Raw genomic sequence first — 12,748 nt, 5'->3', positions numbered from 1 at the left:
CTTGTGAATGCTTGAACCGAAGTGAGGACGAGCGTCTATTTATGTATTGGAGCCTGAGTGTCGATCCTGCTACTTCTATGAATTCGGACCTGAATCAGACTGCATAAGATTTCGAATCTCGGAGGCCCTAGCCCCGACACGATCGGACTTTAGGGAATTAGCAACATTGCCGACTGTAATTGGGCGGCCTTCGCCCACTGAAGGAGCGTAAGTTGATGATGAGGTGAGATTCCCGCTCATCTCCGCCGCCGCCGCCGCACACCAACTAAAGCGGCGATGCGGAGATAGTCAATTAACTCCGCACTAGCATGAGTATCGCCGCAATAGCCGCACCAACGCCGCTCACGTGGCTGCATCTTCTACAATTCTGAACATCGAAGTTCCCAGTAAGCAGTATGGTATCTCTTACAGCATGAATACTCTCCGGAATACATATTTACAGTCCGCAAGTTAACTCTCCACTATAGCTGTATCCCACCACCGAACGTCGGCAAATACGGCTCGAGAAAGAATTGATCCCAGTACAGCTCCCAGCTTATGTCAGGCATAGAGGCGTTGGCCTCTGCTTCTGGCGGTGTCAGACCAGACTGGAAGCCTGCCTCAATCGCTTCCAGCTCAGCCAGCTCCTTGCGCTTTTTAGCCGTTTTGAGGCTGAGTAGGTGTCGTGCTATTGACAATGCCTCGCGCGTCAGTGTTGTATCGGCCGCCTTGACTAAGTTCTCTAACCGCTTGAAGACAGTGCCGAGGTGAGCGGAGGCGATCGGGCTGTCAATCGCCAACAGAACGCAAGCATATTGGAAGACGCTGCCGAGGACATTCCAGAATAGATGACCTTCGTTAGCGAGCTGCTCGGCCGCCTTCACTCCTGCATTGCCACAATCAATGATGAGACTGATGAATTCGTGCGATGGCAACGCCTGGGCCTGGTACAAGCGGCGATAAAAGCAAAAGGCGATGTCTGCCGCAGTCAACACTAGGAATGGATGGGTTACTTTGAGTTCAGTCACTGCTTTCAGACGTTCGAATAATTCCTCATTCAGGTCCGCTGGTTCCGAGTCGAGACGAAAAGGGGAGTTTGGTGCTGGGGTACATTGGACTAATCGGACGAACTGGTCGGCAACAGACCCCGGTGTTGGGATGAAAGACTGACACGTCACAGAGCGAAAGTTTACAGCAGAACAATCTTGCTCGTATGACAGCATATTGTGTGCAGCCCACGAGGCCCAAAATATTCTTCTGAGCCGGTCAGCATCAAGCCCAAGGAGAGCAGCGCCAGCCTTGGATGCTATTTTCTTGATGCTCGCTTCGTCGTGCAACCCCACTGTTTCGCACAGGTGCATGACAGTGCAGGAGGCAATCCAGGCAATTTTGGGGCGACTTGTCGCGCGAAGATAGAAGGCACGCATGTCCCATGCTATGATGTGATCAATGTTTAACGTGCGCATGGACGCTGGATCATCGAGAATTGCTTTGGCGTACAGCACCAGGTCAGTCTCCCGTGGATGTCTGTTGGAGGAGAGAAAGGACCCGAGGCAGGCCACGCCAGCAGCCACAGCAGCGAATGTAATATCTGTACTATAACCGCCATCGTAGTACTGATGACACCGATCGGCGAATATTCTGGGGTCCAGGATGTCGCCGATCGGGTTCATGACAGTGAAATACACCCCCGCATAGTGGCTGAGGTCCTGTTCGGAGATCAGATCCCCGAGAAAGCTATGAGGGCTTGAAGCCTCGTCTGGTCGGTTACCAAAGTTGTAGGCGCATGACCGCAATCTCGGAGGACTGTCACCACCGAGATTAACACCCAGAACATGTGGGAAAGCCATAGCCGCCGATGCTCCTGTATATCTGAACTTCTGTTCGTCGAAGATTCCAGGTGGTGTGCTGGTTACGGTGGCGGGACTCTTCGTCGACGAGCTATTGGCCTTGGCTTCGCGGTGCCCTTGCTCTACGTGAGGCCTGTTGGCCAAACGACTTCTTCCATCAACGCTGATACGCTTAGCTTGGGGCGGGTCATCCACGCTCTCACCCACAGTACCCGTCGCGTCGTCATCATATCTGCAGCTATAGTCGTATGTGGTGCACATGCCGCAGGGATATTGGTTGTCGCATCTCCGCTTCCGCTGGTGGCATGGAATGCAGGCCTTCCTCGCACGCTTACGCTTGGAAATTGTCGACATGACAGATAGGTGGGCTCAGAACTTACAGCCTCCTATGGGAGAAGCACAACTGTCCGCCTAGCGCCCTATCTTATGCATCCAAACTGCAGCGATTGAGTTGCGCTGTCGATTGACTATAGTTATGGAACAGCTCATAAGCTAGATAGTAAGCAATGTCAAAAGGTTCCGTGGTCCGCTGACGGCACGTGACTACGCGGGCTACAACTGATGCCTAAGGCATTAAGCCGATTTATACAGGCCAGGCAGTGAGACATCTTCGGAATAAGTAGGCCCACGACATGGCCAGGTATTCTACACGTAATGGTGGAGAACGGGATGGAAAAGGTGGGGATGAAGAAGCTGAAGGCTCTCGAGATACCGGAGGACAATGTACCTTACGGTGCTGGACGGTCCAGAAGGGGAAGAAGTATTTGTTCCATACACGCCATGACGCCCCTTCCAAGTTTGGCAGACCAGAATGAGGTTCGTTAGTCGTACCCATAGCTCTCAAGACCAGTGCCTCCGAGTTGGCTAATGCGCCGGAGTACGGACTGCCTCAAGATGATAAAGTGACTGAAACATATCCGTTATTTTAGGAGGGTGGGGGGGGCTTGGTGTTCCTACCAGTACTAGACAATAATCAATCAAAATCACCCATCATTACCGCCTGAAAAACTTTAATTAGAGTAAAGTATCAATGGACCTATTAGTCAATAATGCTGTCCCTGGAGTGCAATTATCTCCTCGCATGTCTCATGGGGTCAGTAGGACTCTTCAGTGACACATCACGAAATACCCGAGCGCCGCAGGGATATACTTGCTTCAGTAGATTCACTTCTTCCTTCTTACCATGCCAACCAAACCCCAAATAATCCCCAGTCCACCCCACCAAGTAACACCCCGCCTCAGGATCTCAGGATCCCTTAAAGGAAACCGAGCAATCCCAGCTGAATAGATAGATAAGACTTGTAACCTACAAGGGCCTGATGAACTCGCATCCACCTACGGGCTCACAGACATCTCGTTGGTATTAGCGCAAGGCCCCGACAGAGGAGGGTTCGGAATCCTAAGATCTTCTAACTGTCGCTACTACATTGGCGATGAGCTGTCTGATTGAATCTTCGAAATAACGAAGTCCACAACATATTCGGGGATATTGCATGTACTGAATATCAAAGGGGAGATCCGGTTAAGGACGGAATCGCTGAAGACGTTTCCGTATGCGGAGCAGCCATATTCAGGGCGGAGAAAGGAGATCGGGCGCTGTAAGACGTGTGCCAAGTTACACGCTGCCAATTATTAATTTCCAATGCAAGCTGTTGTGATGACGTTATTCAGGTCTTTTGGGATAGGCTATGATGTAGTAATGTGATGAACGTAATTAACCAAGTAGGATGGGGCTCGGATGCGAGATAAGATAGATCTCGCTAGCTGTATATGGTTAGTGTGTTGCTAATAATGGACTAGTGTATGTAATGCTTGGCGTGCGTCATGTTGACGGGGGGTGATTCAACCACTCCATTTACTTCATTTCTGAGTATATAACTCCCTTCAATTATATGCTCAATAATGTTCCCCCAATTTACTCATCACATACAACTACTCATTGCCATTGAACCTCTCAGTTACCCTCTAACAGCACCCACAATACCACAATCATGATGAACAGATCCCCCAGAGTCGCTACCCGCTGTCTGCGACAGCAACGCCTCCGCCAATCAGCCGGTCGCTACCGTAACGCTCGATTCCAATCCTCGTCCTCGTCCTCGTCCTCTTCCTCCGGCTCCACTGGCACCGGCAGCAGCAACCCCGCCCTGGTCGGCGGTCTCAGCGGCGGTCTCGTCGCCATTGTCACCGGTTACACATGGTACCACTTCTCGGGAGCCCGCAAAGCCGTCAAGACTATGAAACAGACCCAGGTCTATGCGGATCAAGTAAAGCAAGGTATCATCAACAACGCTCCAGAGCCGGACAAGGCGCTGAACTGGCTGCGCGATACGCTGAAGAGCTATGCGGTGTTTCTCCCTGGCGTGAGCCAGCACATTGATACTGCGTTCGATGATCTGGAGAAGGTGAAGCAACGGCATGGGCCTGAGGTGGATAGCATTGTTCGGGATGCGTATAAGGAGCTGAAGTCGCTGGGAAGCAAGGGTGGTTCGAATGCCGATACTGCCATCCAGGCATTGCAGGTGCTGCAGAAGAGTCTGACACGGTTGATGGAGTTGTCTGGTGATGCTGCCGGAGATATTCTTGATAACCATCCATGGTTGCAGGAGAAGGTTGGTGGTGGGTGGAAGCAGTTGAAGGAGATGGGAGAGGCGTATGGGCCGCAGGCAAAGGAGGAGGTGGATAAGACGAGGGAGCAACTTGCCGGAGTGGCCAAGAAGGGATTCAGTCTTGCGTCGGTGGAGGAGGTAAGGAAGCTTATTCAGGAGAAGTCGGAGAAGTTGCAGAATCTTGGGGATGAGATGTGGCAGAAGGGATTGGAGGAGAGTAAGCAGTACTTGGATAAGAATCCGAAGGTCAAGGAGTTGGTGGAGAATAATGCGGATGCGTTGAAGAAGGGCAATGTTAGTGAGTTGTGGGGTATGGTGAAGGAGGCTGCGTCGTCAGGCAAGACGGAGCAGGTGGAGAAGTATGTCAAGGAGAAGGTCGATCAGGCACAGCAAAGTGGGTCTTTTGATTTGAGCAAGTGGGCGGATATGGTTCCTGGAGGATCGAATGTTCTGGGCCAGTTGCAGTCGCTTCGCACGCTGCAGGAGAAGAAGGGCAAGGAGGCTGAGAATGTCCTCAAGGAGACGATGGATGAAATCCAGCAAGTTTTGAAGAAGAGAAAGGAACAGATGGAGAAGCTCGCCAGTGAGGCGAAGAAGGATAACTAGTGTCTCCGTGTGGAACTTAATGTATATGTGAGATGAAATACCATCGATCGATGATTAGATCTAATAATAAATGTTCTAATAGTTTTGACCAAACCCATTCTACCTTTTGTGCCGGTTGATGAGCTCACGACTTGACGTTAGTACGCCTTGTACGCCCTTAGCAATCTCGAACCGTCCGTCGTACAGTGGATAGACCACAACAGCGAAAAAGGCACAGAATTGCCAGATGATTGCGACTGTAGTCCACCCCGAGAAGAATGATTTGGTGAAGATATAGTCGCGATAGAGCGGCATTGGCCAGAGCACAAAAGTAATCAAAACCAAAACCACGAACATGGCCCACGCGATCCATGACCATCGGTGCAGCTTCCGAAGGGTGTCTTCTGTAAAAGGGTGGCGCACGTCGTCTAAACTGAGACGGCTCGGGGTTGACGTCGGGCTGGCATCCGTCGAGATATAGACCCCTTCAAACTTGGTCTCTTGAGCTGCAGGCGGCGAGGTTCTGGTCGGTGCTTCTTCGGCGAGTTCGATCCTGAGGAACTCTCTCCAGTCGAACGTGTACGGACGGTATAGAGAAATTACCACGGAATAGAGGGCGGGTGAGAAGAAAGAGCCGATAGCGCCGTACAGTGCGGGCAGCTCTTCTCCAGTCGTGGTCATGTTCACGGCCCCATACATTGACTTGGCCGTGGCGAGCCAAATGGCGAGACCAGTAAAGAAGCCAAGCACTGGCGAAGCGATAGCGGCGAGGCGCGTCTGGCGGGACCAGAACAGAGTCAGTCCGAGAGGGATGATCCCTGGACAGGACAGAATAGGCCGAAAGTAGCCGATCCACGTCATATTGGCGCCCCCGTAGTTGAGAGCAATGGAAATTCCGGTAATAAAGATGGCATGGAATACGACTGTTATGTGACTAACTCCCAGGAGCCGGCGATCACTGGCTTGGGGGTTGATGTACGTCTTGTACATATCAAACGACAGAATACTGCTGACGGCGATCATTGAGGATGAGACGGTGCTGGTCAATGCCATGAATAATAGCACGAAAAAGGCGATCATTCCAGACTCTCCAAGAAGGGCTTTGACCAGGTACGGCATCACCATGCCTTTGCTGACCTCAGTTGTCGTGATATCAACGGGATAGGTGGGCCAGATGGGAGTATGGTGGAGCGCTCGAGCAGTCAGGCCAATAACAGTGCCTAAACCCCAGGGGATACCAAAGACAGCTATGGCAGCCAAGTTGTATGCCGGTACGGTAGAATTCACTTCACTGGCGAAGGACTTTTGCCAAAACGCAGTGTCCTATATCAGAGTGAGTCTTAATGTTTGCCATATACTTGGAGGAAAGGAATGGATGGGCCTACCATAACTACCAGAGCTAGATTACCGAATTTCAAGATCAAGCCCCAGATAATGGCGCCTTTCGATTTCATTGTGAGCAGCGATCCCTCAAAGTTCCCGGAGATGTAATTCTCGCTCGCAGTTGCGACAACCTTGTCGTAAAGTCCAGCCAGTCCGCCAACCTCGGGATGTGTGAGGACGGAGAGAGTAAAATAAATGATCAGAATTAAGGCGACTGCGGTATGCAGAAAGTCGGTCAGAAACGTCGCCTTCAGTCCCCCGACAGCCGTGTAAAGAACAACTTTGCCATACTTTGTCAGTATAATACCCTGTGATATTCAATGACCGAGCTTACCTCCTAGGGGAATCAAGATGGTCGCAGCAACGAAGTTCATGCCGGAAACACCATTAATCAACTGGGATCCGGTTAAGATCATCGAGGCACAGCCAAACACGTTGTTCGTCAAATTCAAGACCATGTAGATAACATGCCCGATCCAGCCATACCGCATACGGGTAATCTCAAGCGACGTATGGGCATACGGGACCCGGATTTTGGCCATGACACCCAAAGCAGCCATCAAGGCGATCTGGAAACAGAGGCCCGATCCCCACCACTGTACGAGTGATACAGATCAGCATCTGGTATAACTAAAATAAAAGACTGCAGACATACTAGCGGAACTGCCAATCCATAGCGATAGCACATCGCCGCAGATAGCACCGTCTCGTTGATCCACATCCACGAGGAGAACACAGCAGACGCAGTCAAACCTGTGCCAACTGATCGATTTGCGACCATGAACATCTCCGACGTGCCAGAATCCTCAGACAGATACACTTTCTGCACCTTGATTGCGATAAGAATCACCCCGCAGAAGAACACACCAAGGCCGATAAGGAGGCCATAGGCCGTCCCTTGCGTAACGAGTTCGACAGCTGCCATGGTGACCAATGCGCTACGCGGCAAAAACGACCATCAGCCTCGGGTTGCCGAGGAAGTTACATCGACGCCAGGCATGATGTCTTAAGTATCTGCCGGATGAGCACAATGCGTAGCGGCTCGCCGATAACCGTCAGTGTCACGCTGTTCTTGGCTATGATGGCGTTATACATAACCCGGCCGAGAACAGGGCGGGGAAGCTGCAAGGATGCAGCTGTGAGCCGCTTGATACGGCATTGGTTTCACGGTGGATGAACTGAGTTGCTGGACAGAGATCGAGTGGCTCCTTGCTGGTGGGAGGGGATATGGCGTGCGCCCTGCCGCCGATGGCAACACCAGCGGGAGAGGATCTGATAGGCTTTGTCGGCCAGTAGCGTATCTAAATGACCTAGACCTTACTTTGAATTGGCTGGCCAGGAGCGAAGATCCAAGCACCCAATGGTGCAGAAGGATCACGCATGCTGGTTCTTCACCTCGACTGTTCTTATGCTTCTATTGAGGCCTGAGGCAGAAAAAAAAGGCATCAGGGCAATGAACAGAACTCCACAGAGGCCGACGCATGCAAAATGACACGTACAGAGTATGTTAGTAGCTTACTTTTCAGTCTGTATATTTAAAGTGGGTCGCAGATGTCCAGTTTCAGCTGGGGCTATAGTTAACTGTTACAAATTCCAATGAGGTTGTTGTGAAGCGATACAATGGAGAAGATCTCAGTCGCAGCCTGACTGGTAAGGCAGTCAGATGGGTCGGGCCGGGTTACTCCGACCACTGTTCGATAAGCAGTCACGTGTCAGTAATCTTATCGCCACTATCTTATCGCTAACTTGACTCCTTTGGAGCTCATCATCGAATAGTTAACACTTTGCCTGTCTGATATGGATTATGCCAAATTTTATACAATTATTCTTCCAAAATAGTATTGTGTACTTACACCTCTTTCCTGAGCTATAGCGCATACCAATTGACCGAAGCTGAGGCTCCATCATCATGATGCTACTAAATGAATCACCATCGTCGTAACGTGTTGAAAAAATATATATCTTCAGTAGTACTAGCTCAATAATGGTCCTACTTGACCAGGCTTCATCACACAGATGATGTACTAGTATGTAAGTCACGACGAAACGAGACGAGGCTCTTTTAGAATACCCAAGGAGCCATCCCTCTCAATTTGGGACGAGTTGGCCATAATTACCTCCGAAATAGACGCGCTGTTTACTGGTTAACAATGACACCAAAATCTGACGGCCAGCCAAGTAAGAGGGGGAGGGGAAATTAACCGCCGATCATCGGTGTTTTATTCCAGATATTTATCTCCCTTGACAAGAACCGCCCCTCTAGCACTGACTATATATAGCTATATCATATTTCGAACAAACCGAACCACTCTATCATATGTCAAACTAAACAGACGCCGCAACCGCCTTATCAACCACCGCCGCAATCTTCCCCACCAACATCTCCGGCTCACTCAGCATCGGCGAATGACCCGCGCTACAGCGATCAATCTCCGCCCGGGCCAACTTAGCAAACCCGCCCTGAAATGTAGCCGGTGCAGCCTGATCACCCTCACAGATGAGATAGGTAGATGGCAGATACTCATACGCCGCCCGAGTGGTGGGCGTGGTTTGTACCAAGTAAGACTGCGGAATGAGGCGCGATTCCCACAGGGCTGCTTCGGCGTCCGGGAGATCACTGTACAGAGTTTTGGCCCCGTTCATGATACGGAAGCGGCCGTCCGACTAAAAGCAAGAAATTAAGCTGGTCCTTAAGATATTAGACGGATTAGATGATGAAAAACATACGGTCACATAATTGTTCGGCGACTCGCCAAATGTTGATATGACGGATGTGCCCTCTGGTAGAACAAAGGCAGCATAGTAGAAAAGATGTAAAAAACCGCCCTTCTTGCCCTCTGCTTGACGGGAAGTATAGGCGAGGGACTGGAGAATAGCCGTACTGCCCACAATGCCACCGTATGAATGCATTACAACGACGACGGACTTTTCCTCTTTTTCGATTAGCTGCTGTAGGGTTTCGGTGATGGTGCGCACATCGTCTTCCATTGTGCGGGTAGGGAAGTCGTCGGCCTCTACGTCGGTGCAGCTGGGGAGGGTTGGGTGAATGACGGGGTATCCTAGGTCGCGAAGTCCCGCTGCTAACTTGGCGTAAACAAGGGGGGTCTGGAAGGAGCCTTGGATGAGTACGATTGACGGTTTCTCGGTAGCCATTGTGTTTGGGGAATTTAATGCTTGTGTAATTTGGGTTGAAAGTGGTTGTTGGTTTGGTAGAAGTGAGAATAACAAGTCGAAATGGGGGAAGATATAAGCGCGCCCGGGCACTAAAATCGACGGGCGGATATCATGTCAGCCCTTGATTGAGTGGCATCCTGGGCTGATCATCCCTGCTGATTCCGTTATGGTTCGCCGATCGGCAGAGTCCATCGGAAAAGGCCCCTGCCAAGCATTTTGATATACAAGATGCTCTCTGATTTAATAGGCAGTTCAAATTCAAACTTCCCCGAAATACAGCAGGAGCCTCCCATTTCACTCCTGACTTCTTCAAAAACTAGCACCAACATTCGAATCCACCCGCGTTATACATACCAACCAACATCCGCAACGCCATTTTGAAGATCAAGACTATCCCACTTCTCAAGAAAGCCGTCCAGTTCCGCCTCATTAAGTGTATGATCCCATCTCGTCTCCGACAACGAAGTAGGATTCAGATAAAGGCTGCAAAACTGTTCTGGAAGGCTCGCATCCCCCATCTTCCGAAAGTTCACAGAGACGGCACGATTATCCGGCAGAAGAGCTATCCCTTTTTCAGCGCAAACACCCGCAACATCCGCAAAATCTCTTTCAAAAGAGTCCTTCTCCGGGAAAAGGAAACGCAGTGACACCAAGTTCAGTGAAGGCGTTGCAATGGTCACTGTTGTCAAGGTCCTCTACCAGAGTGAAGAGCGCCATACTCACCCAGTGAATGGTCGTCGGTGAAATGTCATCTGGTCCCCACCGGGCGCGAGGAATGTATAGAAAGTCGATGATTGCTAAGGCGGAATCCACGCAGCCTTCCTTGCGGCCTCGCGGGTTATCTTGAAATTGTTTTCACCATTCGTGTCTTCCCTCTCGAGGAGGCTCCAAAGCATGATCACCACCGCGTGATAGAGCATACTGGATGCAAGTACTCTGGTTAGTAGCACGATAATAAAAGTCCATGCTGTTGTCGGTTTCGGGGGTGGGTTATGGTCCTTACTGCGAACTCAACGATTGAGAAACAGTGGGGTTGTCGGGGGTTAGGCATGTAGGAAGGTTGCTCTTCCAGACGTCTAGCCGTTTCAGGATACCTTTAAGGGCCTTTTCCAGTTCATCGCGTGGTGAATTGAGGCCGCTTGCGAACACGAGTCGATTCGCATCCACGTTAATCTCACTTAGCGTAGTGAACCTGTTCAGCACGCAGGGAATGTGCGACTGAACTGGATCCATTTGCCGAGGGTACGCGGTCCAGATATCTTCCTCGAGATGATCAATGGCCATATGTTTCATGAGCGAGATTGATGCAGTACTGGAATATAGCTTAGGATTAAATAATGCTAGCAGCCAGATGTGAGCAGACTTACGCTGTAAGATTGTAGATGCCCCAGATGGTGTTATCAATTGCGCGACTTTCCCTGGTAGGGGTCGAGGACGGCGAGTCAAGATGCATCTTGGCGTATTCCTCAGCCATGCTGCGAACTTGACCGAGATACCACCAGCCCATGCGATTCTTACCCATGGCCGCCATACTGGACAGTGAGGTTTAATGAGGGGACATGTGATTTAGTTGGGAATTAGCTCACCACACGAACAGCACCCCGCATCCTTGAATGGATGGCATATCGAGCCGACCCTCTATCTTCTTGTAGAGCTTCTGCGCTTCTTCGTAAAAATGGACGCCTTTCGAGTTTGGATTATTCGGGTCGGCATAAGCCTCTGGACAGTCGGAGTGAAACTAGGTTTGTCAATTAGCGGACCACAAAGAAACGCTCTGTGATAACTCATGAGCTTACGCATGCCTCGGCCAAAATGCAGTTCACAAGGAATGGGGAACAAAATTGCGAATTTGCCTTTCCTGCTACAGCGTCACGAAGAAATAGCTCCCGATCAATCCAGTTATAGAACGGATGGCTCCAGGTCAACCATAGGGAGATTAGATGAGATACAAAATCGTCACTTTCAGTGACCGAGGTCCACGGGGCGGCTGAAATACGATAGACGGGTATATCTACAGGATGCTGGATATCTGGGCCTCGATGCGATGACATTTGTTTGTTTAAGGTCGGCGTAGTCTCTCGTTCAAGCTCCGAATTGTCGTTATCTATGTAAAGTTTAACTTCGCTGAGTGGAGCCTTACTTCGCATGAGGTTGAGAACTTGAATAGCCTTGGAGTCAGAGCTATTTTGAAGTGCCTTGACTAGCTGCAGCAGGTCATCGCGCTCCTCCTCTAGCTTTAAAATCTTCCGTTTGTGAGCCAGCTTCCGCCGCTTGTCTTCTTCCAGATCGAATACACACGAAAGGCGACGTTCGGTACAACGGTCGCACTGGGAGGCGCCTTCTCTGATTTGACACTGTCACGGTTTAGCGTCTGGGGTAAAATATTTAGAGATTGTAGAGAATTGCTGCTACCCGCGCCTTGGATCGCTTGCATTCCCGGCATGCTGCTGATGCCTTGCGAAGCCGAGGGACAGAGGCGTTGGGGGTAGAGGAAGGGTTGGAGGTAGCTGGGCGTTGTGGAGCTGGAGCAATGGGCTGCATTATGGCGATATTGGGAAGTATTGGAGGTTAACGGTGGGGTCGACAAGGAAGTTTCAGTGGTCTTTGACAATACTATGGAGATATAGTTGGAGTGGGGGTGGTGCTGGTGATACAGGGACAACGCTGTGAACCAAGGGGGGAGGTGGAACGGCGCCGGATGATTCATCCGCCCGTAAAAACTGGTTTTTCCATTTTGACAGATATGGATCACTCCACTGTGTATGGGTCCATTGCAAGCTGCTGATTGGGTTGATGATCATGTAGGGCTTGCACAAGTAGCCTATTGCCGGTAACGCTGGCGATGCCCCATACTGCCCGTCCTGACCGCCTTGAAGCAGCACTTATGGCCGGGAGGTTCCGTGGCAAAGCGCAAGGACATCCTGTAAAAGCAGTCCGTTGATCATATTCCCATAGGTAGACGTGGCTCTCATACGTGGGACCCATGGTAGACAATATTTAGTGAATACAAAACCCATAACCCTAGACACGCACTTGTCAATTTGTCATGGAAACATCCAATAGTCAGGCTTATCGTTGTCACACCGGCTCGAGGACAGACCATGTGCCTATAAGCACATGGGTGCTGCCTCCGTGATGGCTTATCAGAGTAACTTGTGAATTGTGTGT

The 12,748-nt window shown here is 50.6% G+C and overlaps 5 protein-coding genes across 5 annotated transcripts; 1 reads left to right on the top strand and 4 right to left on the bottom strand.

Moving 5' to 3' along the window:
• Positions 1-461: 461 nt before the first annotated feature.
• On the bottom strand, positions 462-2,183 carry AtWU_01520 (C6 zinc finger domain protein; the record flags this gene model as incomplete). The annotated part of the gene is made up of 1 exon (XM_035496634.1): positions 462-2,183. One exon carries the CDS (start codon positions 2,181-2,183, stop codon positions 462-464), a length of 1,722 nt encoding a protein of 573 aa, XP_035352527.1.
• A 1,637-nt stretch (positions 2,184-3,820) lies between these two features.
• AtWU_01519 (uncharacterized protein) lies at positions 3,821-5,044 on the top strand (the record flags this gene model as incomplete). Its single annotated transcript, XM_035496633.1, has 1 exon — positions 3,821-5,044. The coding sequence occupies one exon, from the start codon at positions 3,821-3,823 to the stop codon at positions 5,042-5,044; it is 1,224 nt and encodes a 407-aa protein (XP_035352526.1).
• A 99-nt stretch (positions 5,045-5,143) lies between these two features.
• On the bottom strand, positions 5,144-7,331 carry AtWU_01518 (sodium:solute symporter family protein; the record flags this gene model as incomplete). The annotated part of the gene is made up of 4 exons (XM_035496632.1): positions 5,144-6,346; positions 6,409-6,686; positions 6,741-7,002; positions 7,062-7,331. 4 exons carry the CDS (start codon positions 7,329-7,331, stop codon positions 5,144-5,146), a joined length of 2,013 nt encoding a protein of 670 aa, XP_035352525.1.
• Positions 7,332-8,731: 1,400 nt separating this feature from the next.
• AtWU_01517 (alpha/beta hydrolase) lies at positions 8,732-9,559 on the bottom strand (the record flags this gene model as incomplete). The annotated part of the gene is made up of 2 exons (XM_035496631.1): positions 8,732-9,070; positions 9,134-9,559. The coding sequence occupies 2 exons, from the start codon at positions 9,557-9,559 to the stop codon at positions 8,732-8,734; spliced, it is 765 nt and encodes a 254-aa protein (XP_035352524.1).
• An 818-nt stretch (positions 9,560-10,377) lies between these two features.
• Positions 10,378-12,121, bottom strand: AtWU_01516 (C6 transcription factor; the record flags this gene model as incomplete). The annotated part of the gene is made up of 6 exons (XM_035496630.1): positions 10,378-10,501; positions 10,584-10,892; positions 10,948-11,112; positions 11,167-11,318; positions 11,377-11,934; positions 11,993-12,121. 6 exons carry the CDS (start codon positions 12,119-12,121, stop codon positions 10,378-10,380), a joined length of 1,437 nt encoding a protein of 478 aa, XP_035352523.1.
• Positions 12,122-12,748: the final 627 nt, after the last annotated feature.

This window comes from Aspergillus tubingensis, assembly GCF_013340325.1.
Source record: "Aspergillus tubingensis WU-2223L DNA, scaffold_3, whole genome shotgun sequence".
NCBI classification, from domain to species: domain Eukaryota; kingdom Fungi; phylum Ascomycota; class Eurotiomycetes; order Eurotiales; family Aspergillaceae; genus Aspergillus; species Aspergillus tubingensis.
This window is presented reverse-complemented; position numbering and strand designations above follow the sequence as displayed.